The 24,560-nt window shown below is 41.1% G+C and overlaps 2 protein-coding genes across 10 annotated transcripts in view; one reads left to right on the top strand and one right to left on the bottom strand.

Moving 5' to 3' along the window:
- The window catches only part of TRAPPC11 (trafficking protein particle complex subunit 11), a 62,846-nt gene extending 61,062 nt beyond the window's left edge, over positions 1–1,784 (bottom strand). The window contains exon 1 of the mRNA XM_049863739.1: positions 1,637–1,784. The gene's annotated coding sequence lies outside the window, so the exon portion shown is untranslated. The remainder of the gene's footprint in view (positions 1–1,636) is intronic.
- A 172-nt stretch (positions 1,785–1,956) lies between these two features.
- On the top strand, positions 1,957–17,432 carry RWDD4 (RWD domain containing 4). 9 transcript variants are annotated; one of them, XM_049863740.1, is made up of 7 exons: positions 1,957–2,221; positions 5,621–5,701; positions 8,839–8,948; positions 9,032–9,185; positions 10,494–10,611; positions 13,403–13,452; positions 15,918–17,432. In XM_049863740.1, exons 1-7 carry the CDS (start codon positions 2,198–2,200, stop codon positions 15,948–15,950), a joined length of 570 nt encoding a protein of 189 aa, XP_049719697.1. In that variant the 5' UTR covers positions 1,957–2,197; the 3' UTR covers positions 15,951–17,432. The 9 variants fall into 9 exon arrangements, with proteins under 9 accessions (XP_049719697.1, XP_049719705.1, XP_049719706.1 ...); XM_049863741.1 differs by having other exon boundaries at positions 1,960–2,221; positions 9,032–9,179; XM_049863746.1 differs by lacking the exon at positions 1,957–2,221 and adding an exon at positions 2,233–2,384.
- The last annotated feature ends 7,128 nt before the right edge of the window (positions 17,433–24,560 follow it).

Below are 24,560 nucleotides of genomic sequence, written 5' to 3'. Positions count from 1 at the left end.
ATACTTTGTGTCCTTTAGCTGAGAATTCATCAATAATAAATTTGAGTATGCACTGACCTTAGAAAAGCAATTATATGCGTTTATTTTAAACAATTATATTTTAAAAATAATTTCTCACAAAAATATGGATCATGACGTTCTTTTAAAAGGCTATCTCCCCCAGAATATTGTACAGAACTTAAATGCAATATATGTGAAAAGTGAGGGACACCTATACCACCACTTGATACCCAAAACATGTAATATTTTTAACTGAAAGGTTAATTTAGGAAAGACTTCTCATGTTTAAGTACCGAAAAAACCATGGGTACCTTTGAATAAATGATATGGAAAGCCGACCAGAAATGATAAATGTCTACAACAGATAAGCATTTTAGAATTGTATAAACAATTTTAGAATGGGATTAAGCTATCGTGGCAAAAATAAATTCTATTTTATTTTATTCTAGAGAACTGTTAGAGGAAAACAAACAAAGACGTGGTCAGCACACACCCTGGGAACCTTTGCTTGATACCAACAGGTCAAGTAGAGCCCAAAGGCCCGTGTCCCCTTAACAACTCCAGGCTCAAAAAACTGCTGTGGTCTTTGAATACAGAGTTGGATTAAGGGCAACTAAAAATGACGTATAATGCACAGTGCTGTCAAAAGGAAATATAATTTGAGCCACATAAATAATTTTAAACTTCTAGTAGCCACGTTAAAAAGATTAAAAAAAAAAACACCGGTAAAACCAATTGCAATTATGTATTTTATTTAACCGAGTGTGTCCAAAATACTATCATTTCAACATTAACACGCTCCTGATGAGATTTTCTCCCCCTGTACCAGCTCTTCAAAATTCAGCGTGTATTTTACACTCGCAGCGCATCTCAACCCAGACCTGCCTTATTTCAAAAGCTCAGCAGCCCCGCGTGGCTGCTGGCTTGAGTACTGGACAGGACAGCTTTAAATGCCGGCCAGTCTGTCCCGGAGTCAGTAAAGCTGCATCAGAAACTCTTCTCGGACGCCCCCGGAGACGGGAGGCCCCCGGAGACGGGAGGCCATGAGGGCCAGGGGAGCGAGCCCGCGGCTGGCGCGGAAGGCACTGAAGCCTTGGAAAGGCTGCTCCTCCACTTGCAGGACACGCTCCCTGCAGGCAGCCTGTCAAAGCGGCAGGTAGAACGGCAAGGCGGTCGTCATCGTCCCGTTAAAAGCACCTCGGGGCGCACGAGCAAGGCTGCGAGGCCGGGGTCCGGGGCACCTCGGGGCGCACGAGCAAGGCTGCGAGGCCGGGGTCCGGGGCACCTCGGGGCGCACGAGCAAGGCTGCGAGGCCGGGGTCCGGGGCCGCCCGACGACCGAGCGGGGAGGCAGCCCGGGGCCGGACGGGGAAAGGACGCCGACAGCACGGAGCGCCGCCGCGGTCGCAGGGTCCTGCCCTGGAGGCCCCGACGGGGGAGAACAAGGAGCCCTGCACGCACAGAGGTGGCCCGATCCTGCCCCTCCCCGGCGCCCCGAACTCCGGGGCCCCGAAACGGTCCGCCCTTTCTTCGGGGGCTGAAAGGAAGGCCGGCGCTGCTCCCGCTGAGGCCGGGGAAAACGAGGGCCCCCGGACCGGCACCGACACGACCCCGCAGGTCTCCGGGCCCGGACTCACCCAGGCCGCACGCCCCGCGCTCGGGCAGCCGTGACCGGACGCCGCCAAGCGGGGAAGACGAGGGAGTCAGGCGAGAGCGTCAAAGAACAGCTGACCAGCCTCTACAGCCGCAGGCCCGGATCCGGTTCCTGCAGGAACACTTCCTGTCCCCCACCGCCGCGGGCACCGGAAGCACTTCCCGGGCCTGAGTGACAACCCTCTACACCAATCGTTGTCTCCAAGCTGGGCGCTGATCCACAAAGCGTAGGGAGGACCTTCCGTTTCCTAGTGGAGAAGGTTGGGGGCGGGGACAGACGGAGCCAATAGGGAAGCGAGGAGGTGGAGCCTGTGCCATTACCGCCCCGCGCCCTACCCCCGGACACCCGGGCGCCCCTCCTGCGGCGGCTGCGGGTTCCCGCCTACAGGCGCTTGCCGGCGGCTCGGCCGTGCCGGGGCTTCGGGGCCTCGCGTGACTCCCGTCTGCGGGTGTGGAGGGTGTGACCGCAGCCGAGGGCGCGAAAGGGGACGTCAGGGCCTCGGGCCACCCGCCGCCTGCCTGGGAGACGCCCCGTGGCCGGCGCCATGAGTGCCAACGAGGACCAGGAGGTGAGTCCGCCGGGCCGGACGCCCCTTCTCCCTCGTGTCGGCGGCGCCCGGCGAGACCCGGCGTCGGGACAGGTGTGCGCGCACGTGCCCTGGTGGACCGGCGGGCGAGACCCGGCGTCGGGACAGGTGTGCGCACGGGGGACGAGACCCGGCGTCGGGACAGGTGCGCCCTGGTGGACCGGCGGGCGAGACCCGGCGTCGGGACAGGTGTGCCCTGGTGGACCGGCGGGCGAGAGCCGGCGTCGGGACAGGTGTGCCCTGGTGGACCGGCGGGCGAGAGCCGGCGTCGGGACAGGTGTCGCGCACGGGGGACTAGACCCGGCGTCGGGACAGGTGTGCGCGCACGGTCCCTGGTAGGCCGGCGGGCGAGACCCGGCGTCGGGACAGGTGTGCCCTGGTGGACCGGCGGGCGAGACCCGGCGTCGGGACAGGTGTGCGCACGGGGGACGAGACCCGGCGTCGGGACAGGTGCGCCCTGGTGGACCGGCGGGCGAGACCCGGCGTCGGGACAGGTGTGCCCTGGTGGACCGGCGGGCGAGACCCGGCGTCGGGACAGGTGTGCCCTGGTGGACCGGCGGGCGAGAGCCGGCGTCGGGACAGGTGTCGCGCACGGGGGACTAGACCCGGCGTCGGGACAGGTGTGCGCGCACGGTCCCTGGTAGGCCGGCGGGCGAGACCCGGCGTCGGGACAGGTGTGCCCTGGTGGACCGGCGGGCGAGAGCCGGCGTCGGGACAGGTGTCGCGCACGGGGGACTAGACCCGGCGTCGGGACAGGTGTGCGCGCACGGTCCCTGGTGGACCCGTGGGCGAGACCCGGCGTCCGGACAGGTGTCGCGCACGTGCCCTGCGAGGGGAGGCCTCGTTTCTGCAGACCCAGGGGCGCCCCAGGTCCTGAACAGGGGCGAGTGGCCTCGGTCCACGGCTCGCGTACGCTCGGCTCCTTTCCAATCCCGTGTGTACCTCAGCGCTCGTGTACTGGGTTATGTGCGTTTGGAACCCAACCACTTGTAAATTTTGAAATCTCTTGGGTGGTAGAGAAAACCAAAACCCGTTGGCATCCAGTAGAACTGTCCTGTAAGGTTTCCATGGAGCGGCTGGTGGTTAGCTGCAGAGCTCTTAACCACTGCGCCACCAGGACTGGTAAAAAAAAAAAAAAGGTAGAGCACCCTTAAATTTCTGGTGGAGGAAAGTGACACTCTTTCTTCGTTCCTGTTAATATTGTTTGGTGGAAATAATTGATCCCTCTGATAGTTGTCTGCTGGACCCGAAGTCTGTTTTGAGCACACGCATATCCCCTGAACTGTAGGGTTATTGCTCAGATAATTTCTTGTAGAAGACAACTTTGAAATCGAATCCTGTAAGAGTGGCAGGGTAGGCTGCAGGTCATCTGTAGGAGAGCTTTCTAGTCAGTAACAGTACAGGAGAGGAAAAGCGACTACGGAGACAACGGTGACTTGCCCAGGGCTGCACAGTGAGCATGCCGTAGAATCAGGACTAGAGCCCAGGTCTGCGGAGTACATGGTAGTTGTTCACTGTTTATTCGGAATATGTTGGTGGAAGGATAGCACTTTTACATGATAGACTTAATACGGTCTCTGGATTGAAAATTATCTTTAAAAGACCCAGAGTCCAAAAAACTAGTTGATATCTGAGTCCCTTCGAATTTTTTTTTTTTTTTTCCAGGTGAGTTTCTTAGCCAAGGCTAGCAGTTCTGGCTCCCTGGGAAACCTGAGGCATATTGTGTGATGTTTCTCAAAGTATAACCCGTGGGCCCTGATTTAGATCCACTTGGGTGGTTATTAGAAAAACGTAACTGCGCTCCACTCCAGACCCACTGAATCGAAGTTTCTGTAGTGGAGCCCAGGGATTTCCATTTTTACAAGAAAATTTCATTCCTTTTCCACATGATTGATGTTCAGATCACTGCAGACGATTTCCCTACCCAGTTTTCGATACCTCTTCTCAGGCTAAATGCTTACTTTTAGCTTTTCTTCTCAGATCCACTGTTTTTAGTTTTTTTGCTATTCTGGAATTGTATCTGTGGATAGGTCATAAGTTTATTTATATCCTGTTTTACAATTGTGGCATCACACTGTTTTCTGCAGTTAGATATACCCTTTAAGTGTTTTATACACACGCTGTTGCAGTGTACTGTCTTTCATTCCCTGTTTGTATATTTAGGTATCTGAGTACACGTTCTTCTGCTTACTCTGTTGAATTTCATCTCGTTAGATGTTTTTCAAGCACCTGTCCAAATCGTTAATTAAAAGGTGGGAAAGGCTTAAGGACAGAAGAACTAGCAGTACTTTTTCAGTAAGGTTATTTGTTCCAGTCTAATCTTAACTGTTCTTGAATGCAGTTTGAATTCCTGTATTTTTTTTTTCTTTTCCCGCAGAGGTAGCAAGAGGAGCCCCACAGAGCCTTGCTGAAATCCAGACAGTGTTTTGTGCCTTTTCCTAATGTATCAATCAAGTTACCCTTTCCAAGAAGGGCATGGATTGTTTAGATATATCTTATTTTCCATGCTTAGGGAACCTTGTTTTCCAAGGTGTTAGGGATTACTCCTTACTCTTCCAGGTGCTCACAAACCATTTCTTTATTAATCCACTCTAAATTTTGTCCATCTTTCTTTTTTTAAATTTTGTCCGCATGGGTCAAGCTCACCCGTCTTTAGTGTGTAGCATTCATGACATACATCTTTTTGAAGACTATCTGCTCAAGCACAGTCAGCTTTTGCTTCTTTTCTCGGTGATCTTCAGAGGTCACAAGCAGTGATTGAGATTCCTCATTTGTAAGCCCAGAATGTTCTAAGAAATATCTCCAGGCAAAGTATACTAGTTACATTTTCTCTTGCAATCTCTTCTCCCATCTTGGGTAGACCGTTGTCAACCTTTCTGTCGTTTTTTTAAAGTTCTCTTTATTATCCTTAATTGTTTTTTTCAAGATTTGATCACCTGTGAGAAGGATTACAAATGTTCCCTCACAATAATGGGAAATTATCGTGCTTCACATTTCTCATTTCCAAGTTCAAAGCTCTTTCTACCCCAGGTTGCTCTTTAGCAGAGTGACAAAGGGCACGTGCTCTAGAGTTGTTTTAAATTGTATCTCGTGGCTCATTCTGTTTCCTGGAATAAAGAAGAAAAGAGTAGAATTTTCTTCACAGGATTGATGTGAGGATTAAGTGAGATAATACAATGTAAAGTGTTTAGCAGTGGCTGGCACGTAATTTTAAAGTAAGCATTATTATAATGTGTTGGTATTTACAAATATAAGCATCCTACGCCAAATAAATGACCCAAGTTTTACATAGTTGACTGGGCTTAAATCAGAAACTGAAGACCCTTCATTTCTAACCTGAGTATACTACTAAACCAAACTCATTTGATTCATTTCTTTCAGATGGAGCTAGAAGCATTACGTTCTATTTATGAAGGAGATGAAAGTTTCCGAGAATTAAGTCCAGTTTCATTTCAATACAGGGTAAGACACGGCATGAATGGGAGTAACTATTACTTTGCTAGAAAAAACCAAAGTTGCAAAAAATGGTGATTTTGCTTGTTAAAGCTAGTGGGTTATTTTTAACTTACGTCTTTGGATTTTTAGACATATTAAAATGAAAACTCATCACCCTGACATCAATTATTTTTAACCTTTAAAAGGTTAGTTCAGAAACTTTTAAAAAACCAAGATAAACTTGTTTTTAACAGAATTATAAAATACTAGAAATGGAAGAAACATGGTTTTGCCTTCTTAAAGATAACTTCTCTCAGTCATAGCTTTCTCAGTAACTTGGTCCCAAGTTTCCAAAGCTAACATTGACATATATTAGGATTAAAATACAGTCTCTGTATTCCAACTCCGTTGTTCTTTTTATTACCCTGTGATATGGTCGAGAAAAGTTGATATTTTCTTCATTCTGCACTCAAAATTTAAGATGAAATGTGAGCTTTTGTTTAAAATGGAGTTGCTAATCTGTCTTGAACATAAAACAGTACCAGTATTTTATTTGATAAAAAATTATATAAGTCATTTTTCCAAATGATTTTAAGTAGTGGTGAAATAGGAAAGTTTTTTGGTAAAAGACTATGGTTATCATTAACATCGTCACCATTTAAAATGTATGACAGATGATTCTTTGCACGATTATTATAAACTGTGACAATCAGTAAATTTACAATTAGTTCCTTTAGATACTCTCCTCTCTGCTTACCTCTCCTCAATTCCCTTTGCACTCAGTAGTCCTAACACTGTCTCCATGGGTATGACAATCAGAGGACTTTCAATGACCCAAGTTAAAGATGGAGTTAACTCTGAGGCCCTTCTGTTTGAAAGCAGCTGCCTCAGACTTTGCCAACAACTGCCACCCTCTCCTTAGCTAATGGGAAATTGTCTGCATTAACAATAGCAGTTATTTATTGAGCACGATATACGGAAAGCTCTAGGACGTGTGTGTCCTGTAGGATGGACAGTCTGATGTGACCCTAGGGTGGATTTAAGAGGACTGAATTTAGGAGACAGTGTTGAGAGTCGAAGGGCCTAGGGTACAGTTCTGTGTCCTTGTCAGACCCCTCATTGCTTGTGCAGAATAGCTAGCCTTCTAAATGATTTCCCTATTTTCAGTTCTTTCTTCAGCTTCCCCCTACGCTCCACCGTTGGTCCTCCTACAGACTGCTGGCCAGTTCTCTAAAACACATAAGTAGTCATCTCATTCTCCTGTTTAAAGAGGTTTCTCCATGGTTTTCTCTAGCCTGTGGAATGAGGGCTAGATTCCTTAGCTTGACACTTTGAGTCTAACTGCCTCTTCGGATTTTCCAACTACTGCCACCCATTAGTCATAGCAGATTACTAAATATTTCCCTCATGTTTTTATTACATTGCGTGCCTTTGGGTACGGTGTTCGTTCTTTCCCTCACCTTCATCCGTCATCCATCCTGCTGCTCCGTTAAGGCCTAACACAGTTTTGCCTGTGACGGATTTAGGCCATCTCTCCTGTCTCTAGGGAGCCCTGGTGGTACAGTGGTTAAAGCGCTCAGGTGCTAACTGAAAGATCAGTGGTTTGAACCCATTAGCCACTCCATGGGAGAAAGATGTGGCAGTCTGCCCTACGGGACAGTTCTACTCTGTCCTGTAGGGTCGCTGTGAGTCGGAATTGACTCCATAGCGGCAGGCTCTCCTCTCTCTCCAAATCATTCACCATTTCTTCGTACTTTGTCCTCTCACTTTTGAACAGTCAATCATCTGGCATTTTAGTGAGTCCTCTAGATGTCTGACTCCCTTTAGGGTGAGAACAGCCTTGCCTATCCCAGGGCCTAGCACAGTGGGGCACATGTGGCAGCTTGTTGCTAGGTGCATGTTGAGTAACAGCTTAGCAATTGCATAAAGCAGGTAAGTGGACTCTTTGTTCTAAATACATGAAAGGAAAAAAAAGTCTGGGAACTGTTAAAAAGAGAATAAACGGACATGACAGCCAAATGCAATCCATGGTCCTTCACTGGGTTATTATTGGGGGAGGGAACTCTAACAAAGGACACTTTAGATATGATTGGGGGGCTTTTAATGTAGATTGTATATTAGGTAATGTTTTTGTATCAATGTTGCATTTCTTGGGCGAGATAATAACGTGCTTATAAAGGAGAATGTGCTTATTAGGAAATACTTTACACCTAAATATTTGAGCATGTGTTGTGATATCTGGAATTTACTTTCATATGGTTCAATAAAAACCAAAGCAAAAAGTCATACATATAAAAGGGTGGGGTTGGTAATAGGGGTGCTCCTGTAGTAGAGAGGGAGAGAAAGATAAGGTAAGTGTGGTAGAAAGTTGGTATTTGGTGAAGAAGGTAAATGCCAAAGAGCATTCGTTGCTATTTCAGTTTTTCTGTAAGATTAAAATTTTTCAAAATTAAAAAGTTGAGGAAGAAAAGAAACAAAAGATCTTTAAATTATTTAGGTGTTGACTCTCCAGCCTATGGTACCCCTTTTCCTTATCTCTGTACTTTTTCCTTTTTTCTCTCTAAACCTTACATTTAATATTCAGATTTCTTGAGATTGTGCTGATGTGTATCAGTTTGCTTGCTCGTAATATCTCTTCTTACAGATTAACAGTTGGAATTCAATAATTGTTATACTATCTCTGTGGATATAATGATCTAGGACTTGTAATGACCCGAGTTAATGATGGAGTTAAGTCTAAGGCCCTTCTATTTGAAAGCTCCTCAGACTTTGCCGAATTCGTGAATTATCTTTGTCTATTCTTTTCTTGTCCCCCACAGTTGATATATTGCCTTGATTCTCAGAAAACTGTGGTCAAATAAACAGAAAAAATAGAAGACATAGTCTCGGTGCTGCAAAAGCTTCTGGAGGTTGGAGAAATGGGCCGTGGGCATGAACTAGACGTGTTAAGACAGACTAGGAGTAAATTAAAAGTCAGAGTGTCTTTATACTCCCCTCATCCCCTGCCCCGTTCGCTCAACCTTAGCCTGTACCCTGAACTTTCCAAAATATTACATTTCTGATCTACAAACAAGCATTGGAAAGAATTCATCATTTTAAAGATCATAGTTGAGCACTCTGTTTCTGCCTCGCTTTTTACAGCCTAAGATTTCCCTTTTCTCCAGATAGGTGAAAATGGTGATCCCAAAGCCTTCTTAATAGAGATTTCCTGGACAGAAACATACCCTCAGACACCTCCAGTTATATCTATGAACGCTTTTTTTAACAACACCATGTGAGTAGTACTTCATTTTCGTTGTTTTCACTTCGCTCTCCCTGTGGCCTCCTTCCTAGCACTCTCTGTGTTGTGCCTTCCAGATCACCGGCTGTAAAGCAGAGCATATTAGCCAAGCTACAGGAAGCAGTCGAAGCGAACCTTGGAACTGCTATGACCTACACGCTCTTTGAGTATGCCAAGGACAATAAGGAACAGTTCATGGAAAATCACCGTCCCGTGAATTCTGCAGTGAGTGTATGATTATGTTTTGGTTTTGCTCTGCCAGTAGTTACCTTTTGCTTAAAAAAAATTGGAAGACGACTTTGTATTAGATTTAACGTGACAGTTACATCTGAGTTAAATAAGAATAACAAACTTTAGATTTCTTAGCTTTTATGTCACTTAGGAAATGAAACTGTATTTTTTAGACTATTTAATGGGTCTATCAAAACTGAGACCTTATAGAACCTAGCATTTTAATATTTATTTAATCTCTTCATAAAGCTTAGGTGGCTGAAGATTTCTTAGGTGTTTCTAAAATATGCATGAAGTTGCCTTCTCTATGTTTATTTCATTGAAAATTGTCTTACTACAGTTCAATTTGAAGGTATTGCAGCATAAGGAGACTTTATTGAATAGAAAAAGATAATATTAATTCCTTTATTTATAGAATGGTTTTAGGAAATAGCTTTTATGACTTTAAGCATCTTTGCACCAAGTCATGACCTAACAGACTTTCAGTGGTCAGTGTTTATTTAGTTTTGTCTTGTGACCAGACTGTAAGCTTTTTGACAGCAAAGGCCGTGTCTTCTACTTGAGTGGCTCTGGCTCCCACATTTCCAACAAGACACAGAAGAACGTAGGACACAGAAGAAGCCACCACTGGAGGAGCAGTAGAGGGTAACAGTTAAGACCAGGAGCTCTGGGTCAGATCAGTGGGATTCAAACTCACTGCACCGCTTACTAATCCTGTGACACTGGGCAACGTTTTAATCTCCAAATTCTCGGTTTTCTCGTCTGTAAATGGGAATTATAATAGTATCTACTTTATAAGACTGTAGTACAAATCAAGAGAGTAATATATGTAAAACGTTTAAGACAATGTTTGGCACCTAGTGAGCATTCTAAATCTTGGTTATCATAAACATTGGCTATATGAACTCAAATGTTTTAAAGATTTTTTTTTTTTATTTCCCCAGGGAACCAGAATGTTCTAGGCAGGCACATTTGATTTTTCTAAAGACATGTTTAGATTCCCAAATTATAGCAAATCAACTGAATTGTAAAACTAGTTTGGAACCTCAGAGCCTCAGCATAATGCTCGTATTAGATCTGGCATCCCAGGGACCTGGTTATAACAATTGCAGTTATATTATAGCCTTCATTGTGAACTTTTACAAGAGTGAAACCAACAGTGTGCTGAGGTCACCTGATTTCATAAATGAGTAATAATAACATAGTACTTCAAAAATCTAAAAATTATCCCATTTCAGGAAATAGCTATGTTTAGCGTAATTCGGTAAGTGTTACATCGTAAGTCTAAGAAGTGTGTATTTTTTCTAGACATCCATAAGTAATATCATCTCAGTTGAAACTCCTAATACAGCCCCATCAACTAAGAAAAGAGACAAAAAAGAACAACTTTCAAAAGCCCAGAAACGTAAGCTGGCAGATAAAACAGGTTTGTTTTATTTTTTTTATTTTGCAGCGTAGATAAATAGGTTGCTATTTCGTGTGATATGTGTGTGTAATTGGAGCCCTGGTGGCACAATGGCTAAACACTTGGCTACTAACCCAAAGGTCTGCCATTTGAACCCAACAGCTGCTCCACCAACCACTCCAGGGGAAAACAGACCTGGCAACTTGTTCCATAAAGATTATAGCCTAGGAAACCCTATGGGACAGTTTTACTGTGCCATATAGGGTTGCTATGAGTTGGAATTGACTTGATGGTACACAATAATAAATGCTTATTAAATATATTTTGATTTAGAAGATTAGGTCTCCATTTTTGGAACATCTGGGTCAGACATGGTCTTGAATCACGGATGTATATTGAAAAGACTTGCCACTACTTCATCGCAAGAGATAGCCATTTGAGAAGAAGGTACTGAGTGACATGGTACTATAAAAATGACTCCTGAGATTGAGGAACGTTAGAAAAGTATACACAAATTTCTTTGTCTCACTTGTATGTTTTATAACATGTTTGGGATTTTCCTATTTGTTTATCTCTATGGCAGGTGTGTGTTATTGAAAATTTTTTGAAGTATACCTTTCATCTGAGATGAATTCTGATATGCCATTAGATTTTAGCACAATAAATAATTGGATGTTTTCTTCTGTAGTTTACTTATTTATGCAACAGTAAGATTTAAGAATAAAATTCTTATGCATCCTGAATGGAAAAAAAAGCCAAACCCATTGCCATTGAGTCGATTCCGACTGATATCGACCCTCTAGGACATAGTAGAACTGCCCCATAGGGTTTTCAGGGAGCGGCTGGTGGATTCAAACTGCCAACCTTTTGGCTGGCAGCCGAGCTCTTGGACTCTGCATGTGTCCTAAACCAGGGTCTTTTGTATGGGCCGTTAGAGGAGGAGTAGTAACTCTGGATCACGTCAGCAATAATGTTTGACCCCTTTACTTTACTTAACCTGAAAACTTGAAAATTGATAGCAGTCTATAAACTTTTTCCCAGTCAGGGAAAACAAGGACACTATCTTATGCAAGCAGACATTTACATACATATACGCAAGTGTGTGTGTCACTGTGTAAAGTACACATTTATATACATACACGCAAGTGTGTGTGTATCACTGTGTAAAGTACACATTTATATACATGTACGCAAGTGTGTATGTGTCACTGTAAAGTACACATTTATATATATGTATGCAAGTGTGTGTATGTCACTGTGTAAAGTACACATTTATACACGTATGCAAGTGTGTCTATGTGTCACTGTGTAAAGTACACATACATATATACGCGAGTGTGTGTATGTGTCACTGTGTAAAGTACACATTTATATACATACATACAAGTGTGTGTATGTACCCTTAGGTGGGTGTGTGTGTGTGTCACTGTGTAAAGCTACAAGCTGCCCTTTACTGGAAAGAACTGACTTTAGGGAAGAAGGTTAAAGTGCCCTTTGTTTTATAAGGTAGTGTTTTGGTTATGTTTTGTTTAATATGATTGTGACAAAATAAAAAGATAGCAACCTGGTGTTGAAATTTTAATGGTTTGTGAGACAGACAATCTAGGAATCCGTTATACTTAAAGTAAAAGCAGAATTAGAGTATAAACAACTGAAACAATAAATTTTTAACCTTTATTCAGTCTGTTTTACAGAATTTTGCTGTATCTCTTTTTAGTATGTTTTAGCATCTATGTCTGAACTTAAACTTGGAAGTAAACATCTTCTAATGTTGCTTACTTAGTTACCTGATGCTTTCACGTAGTTACATAATGTCTTGTGATCACTCCCTTTCATTAATATCTCTCTATCTCCATCTCCTTGATAGTGCCCACCTAAAGTCATTAACTTCCTGTAACTCAGTTATAGGAGTTTGTAATAACTTGGAGCTCTAATTCTAAATGAAACTTTGATGGCACAGGTATGGCACTATGGGTAAATGTTTTAGTTCCCAAAATCGGTGATCTGCCCCCGTGCCCCTCGTAACCAGTAACCAGTAGGATAAGATTCTTACTTAAAGGAGAAAAGAACCATTAACATCTCAAATTGAGCTCCAGTAATATTGCTTAAGAATTGTGGGGAAAATGGACATATGTCAAATATAAAGGAAATGAAGCCATTTTAAATGAAGGATTTTAAATTATGTTTATTAAACTGCTCTTTAGATTTGATTAAAAGAGTGAAAGCACTTTGTAAACTGTAAGTTCTTAGATAAAAGATCGAGCTTATTTTCAAGAGCTTGCAATGATTAAAGCCCTTTTTTAAAGAATGTGTTAAAGAATGAATATTTGACAAAGCACAACAGTAAGTTCACTCCTCTTCGTCTTGAGGCCAAACGTTTGTCCGTAAGACGTCCTGTCTCTAAGTCTAGTTTCTTGGTGTGAACTGTGAACTCGAGATAGTATACTGACTGTTTCTTACTTAATAAGCAGTGACTTTTTAAAGGAGTGAAATTGTATAGCACATGCAGCTTATAAATTAATTAGCTCCTCTCCGCTGACATTATCAACCACCTCCATATTTTTTCCTTGATACCAGGTTTCGTCTTGAATGGAAATAGGGTAAATTTAAATGGAAAACATTGCAGATATCCCCTGAAGAATTGTACTGTCAGTTCATGATGGTGATAGACTTTTTCCAGCTTAGCAATATGTATTTAAATTTTATCTATTTATTGTGTAAAATAGTAAATATAAGCTTATTTACTAGAATATTAATTTAAAACTAGCTGATTGGCTGTAGAAATAAAGTTTTTATTTTTTTAATCCTCTAGATCACAAAGGGGAACTTCCTCGGGGCTGGAACTGGGTTGATGTGGTGAAGGTATGTGATATTTATATTCTTGTTTTCCAAAAAATTGTTATTATTGTCATCAAATAATGAAATTTATATCTTCCCTTTTTTCTCCTCCACAACCTTTGGATTTTACTGGGATGTCTCTTTCCTTTTTTACATTCAGCATGTAAGTACTTTTGAAATGTTCTTCACGTTCTTCTTTTCCCTATGCCCTCAATTGTAGATTTCCTTTTTTTAACTAATGGAAAATTTGTGCAAGTAATGTGTAACCATACTAAAATACACCTGCTTATATAAATACATCTTAAGAATGGACAAGCTTAAATATAATTACCAATAATAGGGATAATGGGGAAAACTAGGCATGGAAAGGAATGTCTTGATTGCCTAAAAAAAATTAAAAAAACCAGTTTTTTTTTTTTTAAAGGGCAGACTTCAGATGTAGCTGCCCATCTTTGGAAAAAAGATGTCTTCTTGTTATTGGTTAAAATTGCTTATTTTCCATTTTGAATTTCCTGCCATCTTCTCTCAAAATCTTTCTTGCATTATTTGTGATTTGAAACATATGAACGGATACTTAGTGCAGTGAATTAATTCTGTCTGCAGGACATCCTAAAATACCTTGTGCATGCCGGGTAGTGCCACAGCTGCTGTGAGAACTGATCGATATGCTCTGAGGGCAGCTAAAGATTAAGATTTTAGGGAGGACACACAAATATGGGTAATTTGCAAGTGGCATAGTCTTAAAGTTTATTTTAAAGTCAGCTATTTGGGCTATGGAATGCATTTTCTATAGAAACTGTTTAAAATAGTCTTTGTGCTTCTAGAATCTAGTACTAAAATATTGCCTGGCTTCAAGAAGCCATCAGCTACAATTGAAATAATCGGTATTTCAGCTGAAAGTGAGAAGAGAAATAATCTCATTGATCTAAGGCCCATAGTGCTCCTTCTTCCCTAGCTCTAGAAGTTGTTTTTTTTTTTTTTTATTCTTTTTAAGAGAGTCCCTGTTAATATAAATTAGAATTTCAAGCCGTTAAAAAGGTAAAATTTAAATATCCAGTCATCTTCAGAAATAGGAGACAATATTTTAAAGAAAGGAATGATGTAGTCTGAGAACCCATTACCTTAAGCCATTTTCCCCAAAGTGTGTGGAACCCTGGGAGGTCCCAGAGAGCCTCTCAGGGGGTCTGCAAGGTCAGAACTGTTGTCATTAGAGCACGAAGACCTTGTTTACCTTTTTCCCTCATTTTCCTGTGAGTGTACAGTGGTGTTTCCAGAGGTTGCATGATGTGATGATGTCGTCAGTAATACTCTATACGGCACTAATAGAATGTATGCGTTTGTATATTCTGTGTTTTCCAGAATTTTCTAAGGTCGTAGGTTTAGGATCTAAGTATGTGCATTTCTTCTTAATTTTGACTCAGTTTGTTCTCAGTACATCTACTGTGTTCTTGTTAGCTGTCTTCTGCTGTATTGGCTGTACTATAGAAGCAAATTTGTGAGAATCCAGCTGTCTTTTATTGGGCTAGGTAATAAAGAGATTTGTATGCTTAAAGTTTTGTTTAAGAAAATGTAGTTACCATTCATTAAGAAAAAATGTTCCTAGGTATAATGGGTTTATTATTATTATGAAATGAATTCAATTTCTCAGTTTTAATTTCAAATACAGTAGGTATAACCCACATAAACAAAAGTTCTTTGTGGTCTTCAGCTTTTAAGGGTATGAGAGGTTCTGGGGCCAAAATGTGTGAGAGCCACCATGCTACCCTTGCCAGTTTCTGCTTCTCAGAGCTCCCCACATTCTTTGGAGTCCTTCGGGTTGTTGGGTGAGGTGGAAATTTATCTCCATCTTTATTCTGGTCAGAATTTCCTTTATATTCTTTGGGAATTTTATCTGGCCCCCACCCCAGAATTTGTCAACCCCTGCTCTAGAGTCTTAATCAGAAAAGTTGTCATTTGGGATCAGCACACTTTCAGAACTATTTTAAGCATTTGTCGTCGTTCATTTTGTAAATGCCACTTTCTTTTTGTATATTCTTGTTTCCAATTTATTTCTTAGAAAGCTTAAAGGGATTTTTCCCCCCTTATTCTGTTGAGGTCATGTTTTTAAAGATTCCCGTTTGAGCCTAGAGTTGAAAATTAGTTACATGTAGTAAAAGCAGTGTTGTTGGGTGCTGTCGATTCGAACTCATAGCAACCCCGTGTGAGGGTGCAGAACTGCCCTATAGAGTTTTCTTGCCTGTAATCTTTATGGAAGCAGATGGCCAGATCCTTCTGCAGAACCACTGGGCGGGTTCAAACCACCAACCTTTCAGTTAGCAATCGAGCACTTAACCGTTGGGCCACCAGGGATTCTTGGTAAAAGCTATAGATGGTTGAAGTTATTGAGTCTTGGTGCCTATTGTTCTGTTAACTATAAACGTTTAATTTTCATAGTAAGTAGAAATAATTAACTCAAATAATAGCTTAAACTTGATTTTTTTTTTTTATAGTTAAGCAAAACCGGTTCTAAAGATGATGAATAACACTTGGAATTTGAACCAAGGAGAGTGCATCCTTTAAAAAAGTAAATGGGGTTCAGAATCTTTCATTACTTTTTTCTGTTATTGAAGTGGCTTTTTGTAAGATAATTTTTTGTATGTTTCTTACATTAAAAATGTAAGCTAAAAGTTCATGAAGAGATCTGGTTGTATTATCTTCACAAACTTGCCTTAATCAAAGGTGAAAACGTTACTGTTTAGTATACGTTGCAGAGCCCGTCAAGCATTGTTAATGGACAGATACGAGGAGTAGTAAATACTCAGTGTTAAATGTATGTGATCTTATTCTAGTGGTTGTGATAAAGGAGTCTGAAGCCCTTTTCAAACCCTCATCTGAGTGGAGTAAAATAACTGAGTCACCTATTATTTGTCAGCATGATCCATATTGATAGGCCTCTTCTTAATTACTGAAGCATGAGTTGCTTCAGAGAAATTTAAATACTGGCATTTGAACTTTATACATAATGCTCTTTGTAGTTCCTTTTTGTATTTTTCATGGGTGAACTGCTTCTGTTTAATAAGTGAGTATCTGTTTATACTTTTGGTTTCGGTCAAAATATGTAATCATGAGAGCTTTCAATGGTATGTGGAATAAGAATATTTAAAAAAAAAAAAAATTGCCAAATAATTAGAAAGCATTTTAAATAGAAGTGCTGACTCTTATTTGACACATTTTCTCTTTGCTACATATACCATGATGGAGTTAAAGATACCTTAATATTTCATTTTTTTTTTATTGTAGGAAACAATGACTTTAAAAAAATTCCTATTTATCTTCTATTGTGTGCTTTTAGTTGTATGATAATTGAGGTGTTCTAAATGATTTAACATAAAACACATTCAAAGTTTTCTTTTCGAAGTGTCTTTTCATGTATACATACTTCTCAACCTCAGCATCTTTGTCCTAATAGACATGAAAGTCTTTCAAATACTAAGCTGCAGTACATGCTTGATTTTTTAAAGTAATTAATAGAGGAAACTCTTCGTGTAGTTTTAACATCAGGAAAAGCTATCGATGTGCATTGTATACAGTGATTCTGTATACACCTCCCAGCTTTAAAAACACTTACAATTAACCCTCTGGTATCAGGAAGGGTAAAAATGTTTGTTCCTCAATTTATACCTGTGAAGCTTGGATCTGACTTCTTAAAGAATAATTGATTTCTAAGGAAGTTACCTTAGCATAAGAGGAGGTTTCTGAATTGTATGTTTGGTTTTTACTGGGCTAATAACATTGGCTTCAATTAAATCTTTTTAATTATAAAGTATAATAACACTGAAGGAGTTTAATCACATTTGCGAAAGCTGAATCACATTTTATTTCTTGAATTAACATGAAAGAGAGAAGCATTAAAATTCAAGACCACTGGAATATGCCAACTTTTGTTTTGGGGTTGTATGTTTGTACTTTGTTGTTGTGTGAATTTGTTTGCTTTCTTGTTTTCTAAATAAACTGAAACTGCTAGATCTGCTAGTGAATGTTCCAGAATTGATCAGACTTAGTGTGGTTCGTCTATTACAAAGAATCCTACTTAAATGCCACTGAAGTAGTTTTACTCTTTTCATATGAAGTGTAGGGATTTCTGGAGGTGGGGGCGGCAGTGGTGCCTCTCATTACCTTATGTAAACACTTGAACATTTTCATCAGTATTGCTGTCGTCTATTTAACGTTGCCAGTATATTTTCTCAAAGTGTTTACTCAGCAATTGTGTGGAATGACAAAATAAGCAATAAACTTGGAATTGCACACAATTATTTTTCCACATTTTATTTTGAATCACTTGAGGAACTTTGAATATATAAATCTGCATAGCTTTGTGGTATGAGATAGAGAAACTATTAACTAGAAAATATTAAAAATGTTGGATTAAGGGAGGCAGGGCCAAGATGGCAGAGTACTCAGATGCTTACAGTGATCGCTCTTAAAACAAACATCCAAAAAAACAAGGGAAACGATTATATTTATGACAAGCCAGGAGCCCTGAACATCAAAGGCAAAGTTAGAAACCAGACTAAGCAGCAGAGGGAGGAAGAGATGGTTCAGAAGCAGAGAGGAGTTGCTGGACCTGAATTGCGAGAACCCTCAGGCACCATTTGCAGGAGTGACTGCAGCGAGCTGGTCGTAGCATCCGGCCATGATTTCCACAGGGAGAAACAGCCAGCCACACAAGCTACTCACACCTCTGGAACCAGAGAAGAACAGTGCTCTCGGCAAAGGCTAAGTAGTTGTGTATGTCTTACCATGCCCCTAGCCCCCAAGCCAGCTTCAGTGGCTCTCGATTTCCCTGGGCCTGAGATAGGCCCTGTTGAGCGCCCTGAGGCATTCTGACCTTGGAGAAGGAATAAATTCACAATTGGGATAAAGATAACATGCCAGCTCCACTAAACTTGGGAGCTCAGAACAGAAGCAGCTCCTGTCCAGACATAAATCGTCCGTGGACTTTGAATACCTTTCCCCCCTGCGTAGACCTGTGTGGATGTATTCAGGAGAATAGGCCATTGTTGGCAGACTACAACTGTTTCAGCTGTGTGGTGGAGAGGTGGGCGTTTGATGTTTCACACGGCTTTACCTATTAAACAGGGTCCTCACCTACCCACATTAGGGGCCTAAGGACTCGTGGCTCCACTCAGGTCACCCAGCCACGCGTGACAGAGGTCCAAGGATAACTGCTACCTCCCAGTCCTTACAACTAAAAGCATTAAGTATGCATGATCCGTCTGCAGAACCCACCCACCTGTGCACTGTAGGGAACAGGGACACACTTTCCTCACAGACACTCGGGGGACAGTTGTCAGCCCCTTGCCTTGTTCAGACCATGACCCCCTGCTGCAACCAGATACCAGTACCTACACTAATCACCCCTGCCCCCTCTAAGGCTGTAGGACAGAACCTGAACCACACACTTGATGACCAACTACCTGGGTACCTGAGCTGAATCCATACAAGAAAAGTTAATTGACTCCTAGGCTCATACGCCTGATACACCTCTAGCCATCTGGTAACAGGATGTTAGAGCTTCAAAGGGGAAAATAATCAAGCTAGCTCACTCAAGCAACCTATTTGGGCATATCAAAACAAAGCAAAACATTAGGATACAGTAAGCAAACAAACTCATATAGTAACGTATAGATGCCTTGGAGAAAACAGTCAATATCAAATCACAGACCATGATCGCTTCAACAAGCCCTCAAAACACAGAATCAAGGAATCTTCTGGATGAAGGTGCATTCCTGGAATCACCAGTTGCAGAATACAAAAGATTAATATACAGAACTCTTCAAGGCATGAGGAAAGAGAAGAGGCAATATGCAGAGTAATCCAAGGAACACACAGATAAAGCAGTTGAAGAAATTAAAAAGGTTATTTGAGAACATAATGAAAAATTTAATAAACTGCAAGAATCCGTAGAGAGACAGCAGTCAGAGATTCAGAAGATTAAAAATAAAAGTATAGAATTAGACAACTCAGTAGGAAGTCAGAGGACCAAAACTGTGGAAGTGGAAGGCAGAATTTGTGAGACTAAAGATAAAACATTTGGCACCAATATATTTGAAGAAGAATCAGATAGAAGAATTAAAAAAATGAAACCCTATGAATCATGTGGGACTCTATCAAGAGAAATAACCTGTGAGTGATTGGAATACCAGAACAGGCAGGGATAAGAGAAAATACAGAGAGAATTGTTGGCGGAAAACTTCCCTGATATTGAAAGATGAGAAGATACCCATCCAAGATGCTCATTGAACTCCACATAAGGTAGATCTTAAAAGAAAGTCACAAAGAGATAATCAAACTTGCCAAAACCAAAGATAAAGAAAAATTTTAAGAGCAGCTAGGGATAAACGAAAAATCACCTACAAAGAAGAGTCACTTAAAATAAGCTTGGAGTACTCACCAGAAACCATGCAGGCAAGAAGGCAATGAGATGACTTATATAAAGCATTGAAGGAAAAAAATTGCCAGAAAAGAATCATATATCCAGCAAAACTGTCTCTCAAATATGAACATGAAATTAGGACATTTTCACATAAAGAGAAGTTTAGGGAATTCATAAAAACCAAACCAAAACTACAAGAAATACTAAATGGAGTTCTGTGGTTAGAAAATCAATAATATCAAATATAAACCCAAGACTAGAACACAGGACAGAGCAACCAGATGTGAACCCAGATAGGGAAATAAAAAAAAAAAATCAAGATTAAAAAAACACTCAAAACAGTGAAACAGTGATGTCATTATGTAAAAGAAAAAAAACATTAAAACAATAGAGACTAAGAAATATAGTCGTACATGATTTATCTGGAGAGGAAGACAAACCGATATAACAAAATAAAAGATTTAAACTTTGAAAAATAGGGATAGATATTAAGGTAACCACAAAGGAGACTAACAATCCTACTCATCAAAATACAGTATAAGAAAAAACTAGAGACTCAGCAGAAATGAAATTAACAATGAATAAGATGAAGAGACAATATATAAACTACTCAGCACAAAAAATTAAGTGGGGAAAAGAATCTGTCAACAACACACAAAAAAAGACATCAAAATGGCAGCACCAAACTCATACGTATGCATGATTACGCTGAATGTAAATAGACTCAGTACACCAATAAAGAGAGAGTTGGAGAATGGATTAAAAAAACACAGTCCGTCTATATGCTGCCTACAAGAGACACACATTGCACTTAGAAACACAAACTCAAAGGATGGAAAAAAATACATCAAAGAACAATCAAAAAAGAGCAGGAGTGGCAATATTAATTTCTGAAAAAAATAGACTTTAAAGTTAAATCCACAAAGGATAAGGAAAGACACTATATAATGATTAAAGGGACAATATGCCAGGAGGATAGAACCATATTAAATATTTATGCATCCAATGACAGGGCTGCAAGATACATAAAACAAACTAACAGCATTGAAAAGTGAGGTAGCTCCAAAATTATAGTAGGAGACTTCAACACACCACTTTTGGTGAAGGACAGAACATCCCCAGAAAGAAGCTCAATAAAGACACGGAAGATCTACATGCCACAATCAACCAACTTGACCTCATAGACATATACAGAACACTCCATCCAACAGCAGCCAAGGATACTTTTTTTCTAGTGCACATGGAACGTTCTCTAGAATACACCACATAAAGCAAGCCTTAGCAGAATACAAAACATCAAAATATTGGAAAGCATCTCCTCTGGCCGTAAGACTAGAAATCAGTAACAGAAAAAGCAGGAAAAACAAATCAAATACTTGGAAACTGAACAATACCCTGCTCAAAAATGACTTACAGAAGACATTCAGGATGGAATAAAGAAATTCATAGGATCCGATGAGAATGAAAACACTTCCAATCAGAACCTTTGGGACACAGTGAAAGCAGTGCTCAGAGGTCAATTAATATCAATAAATGCACACATACGAAAAGAAGAAAGGGCCAAAATCAAGGAATTATCACTACAACTTGAACAAATACAAACAACAACAAAAGAAGCCTTCCGGCACCAGAAGAAAGCGAATAATTAAAATTAGAGCAGAATTAAAGAGAGAACAGAAAAAACAATTGAAAGAGTTAAAAAGACCAAAAGCTGGTTCTTAGACAAAATTGATAAACCACTGGCCAAACAAAACAAAAACAGGAGAGGAAGCAAATAACCTGAATAAGAAATGACATGGGTGATATTACAACAGACCCAACTGAAATTCAAAGGATCATATCAGATTACTATGAAAAATTGTACTCTAACAAATTTGAATACCTAGAGGAAATGGATAAGTTTCTAGGAACACACTACCAACCTAAACTAACACAAACAGAGGTAGAACAACTAAATAAACCCATAACAAAAGAAGAGATTGGGAAGGTAATTTAAAGACTTTCCACAAAAAAGACCCTGACCCTAATGACTTCACTAGAGAGTTCTACCAAACTTTCAGAGAAGAGTTAACACCACTACTACTACAGGTATTTCAGAGCATAGAAAAGGAGGGAATACTCAAGAAACACATTCTATGAAGCCAGCATATCCCTGATACCAAAACCAGGTAACCAAACCAAAAAAAAAAAAAAAAGAAAATCACACACCTATATCCCCCATTCAGAAATTCTCAACAAAATTCTGGCCAATAGAATTCGATAACATATCAAAACATAATTTACCATGACCAAGTAGGATTCATACCAGGTATACAGGAATGGTCCAACATTAGAAAAACAATGTAACACATCATATAAATAAAATCAAAGACAAGAACCACATGATGTGATCAATTGATGCAGAAAAGGCATTTGACAAATTTCAACGCCCATTCATGATACAATCTATCAGCAAAATAGGAATAGAAGGGAAATTCCTCAACATAATAAAGGGCATTTATACAAAGCCAACAGCCAACATCATCCTAAATGGAGAGAGTCTGAAACCATTCCCCTTGAGATCAGGAACCAAGCAAGGTTGCCCTTTATCACCACTCTTATTCTTTATAAAGAAATAAAGGGCATCCGGATTGGTAAGGAAGAAGTGAAAGTATCTCTGTTTGCAGATGACATGATCTTATACACAGAAAAACCTAAAGAATCCTCAAGAAAATGACTGAAACTTAAGAGTTCATCAGAGTATCAGGATACAAGATAAAAAAAATTAGTTGGATTCCTCTACACCAACAAAAAAAACATAGAAGAGGAAGTCACCATATCAATACCATTTACAGTAGCCCCGAAGAAGATAAAATACCTAGGAATAAATCTTACCAGAGATGTAAAAGACTTATACAAAGAAAACTACAAGACGCTACTGCACGAAACCAAAGGAGACCTACATAAGTGGAAAAACATACCTTGCTCACAGATAGGAAGACTTAACTTTGTAGAAATATGTGTCCTACCAAAACCAATCTATAGATACAATGCAATTCCGATCCAAGTTCCAATGACGTTTTTCAATGAGATGGAGAAAAAAATCACAAACCTCATATGGAAGGGAAAGAGGCCCCGGAGAAGTATAACATTACTGAAAAAGAACAAAGTGGGAGGCCTGACTCTACGTGAGTTCAGAACCTATTATACCACCACAGTAGTCAAAACAGCCTGGTACTGGTACAAGAGATACGTAGACCAATGAAACAGAATTGAGAATCCAGACATAAATGCATCCACATACAAGCAGCTGATATTTGACAAAGGCCCAAAGTCAGTTAAGTGGGGAAAAGAGAGTCTCTTTAACAAATAGTGCTGGCATAAGTGGTTGTCCATCTGCAAAAAAATGAAATGAGACGCATACCTCACACCATTCACAAAAATTAATTCCAAATGGATCAAAGACCTACTTATAAAATCTAAAATGATAATGATCGTGGAATAACAAATAGGGACAACATTAGGAGACCTACTACATGGCATAAACCATAGACAAAACACTATTAATGCACAAACGTCTGAAGAGAAACTAACAGGGAGCTCCTAAAAATCAAACACCTATGCTCATCAAAAAACTTCACCAAAAGAGTAAAAAGATTACCTACAGACTGGGAAAAAATTTTTAGCTATGACATTTCCGATCAGCACCTGATCTCTAAAATCTACATGATACTGCAAAAGCTCAATGACAAAAAGAACCCAATTAGTAAATGGGCAAAGGATATGAACAGGCACTTCACTAAAGAAGACATTCAGGCAGCAAACAGATACTTGATGAAATGCTGACAATCATTAGCCATTAGAGAAATGCAAATCAAAACTACAATGAGATTCCATCTCACTCCAACAAGGCTGGCATTAATCCAAAAAACACAAAATAATAAATGTTGGAGAGGTTGTGGAGAGACTGGAACACTTATACACTGCTGGTGGGAATGTAAAATGGTACAACCACTTTGGAAATGGATTTGGCGCTTTCTTAAAAAGCTAGAAATGGGGGGGGGCCAAGATGGCTGACTAGGTAGACGCTACCTTGGATCCCTCTTGCAACAAAGACTCCGAAAAACAAGTGGGTCGATCACATACATGACAATCTACGAACGCTGAACAACAAACACAGATTTAAAGAGTTGACCTGAGTGACAGAGACGGAGAACGAACAACTACGGGGAAGCAGCGACTGTTTTCGGAGCCTGGAGCCAGCGTCCCAGTCAGGTAACCTTGGCGCCGGGCTTAGGACTGGGCGCAGGGGAGCTGAACACGACATCTGTGACAGTGCAAACACGGGGCGCAGCCCTAGTCCCCTGAACTGACCCCGGGAGGGGGCCCAGTCCGTCCGCTCAGGCGGCACGGCCACGCGGCTGGTGGCAGAAGTCCCTGGGAGGCAGTGACTGGTTTTGGAGCCGGGAGTGCAGCATCCCAGCCGGGGAACCTTGGTGCCGGGCTTTGGACTGGGCACAGGGGAGCTGAACGTGGCATCTGGTCACGGCACAAACATGGGGCGCAGCCCTACTCCCCTGAGCTAACCCGGGGAGGGGGCCTAGCCAGTCCGCGGGGGCGGCGTGGCGACGCGGCTGGTGGGATGAGAAGTCCCCGGGAGGCAGCAACTGATTTTGGAGCCCGGAGTGCAGCGTCCCTGCAGCGGAACCTTGACGCCGGGCTTTGGACTGGCAGCGGA

Source organism: Elephas maximus, chromosome 21, assembly GCF_024166365.1.
Source record: "Elephas maximus indicus isolate mEleMax1 chromosome 21, mEleMax1 primary haplotype, whole genome shotgun sequence".
NCBI classification, from domain to species: domain Eukaryota; kingdom Metazoa; phylum Chordata; class Mammalia; order Proboscidea; family Elephantidae; genus Elephas; species Elephas maximus.
The sequence above is the reverse complement of the archived record's forward strand: the minus strand, read 5'-3'. Positions and strand labels throughout refer to the sequence as shown.

Coding starts and splice junctions, on each gene's coding strand:
- RWDD4 (XM_049863740.1), top strand. CDS start 2,198: ATGAGTGCCAACGAGGACCAGGAG. Junction 9,186..10,493: donor CCGTGAATTCTGCAGTGAGT/GTATGATTATGT, acceptor TATTTTTTCTAG/ACATCCATAAGTAATATCAT. Junction 10,612..13,402: donor TAAGCTGGCAGATAAAACAG/GTTTGTTTTATT, acceptor TTAATCCTCTAG/ATCACAAAGGGGAACTTCCT.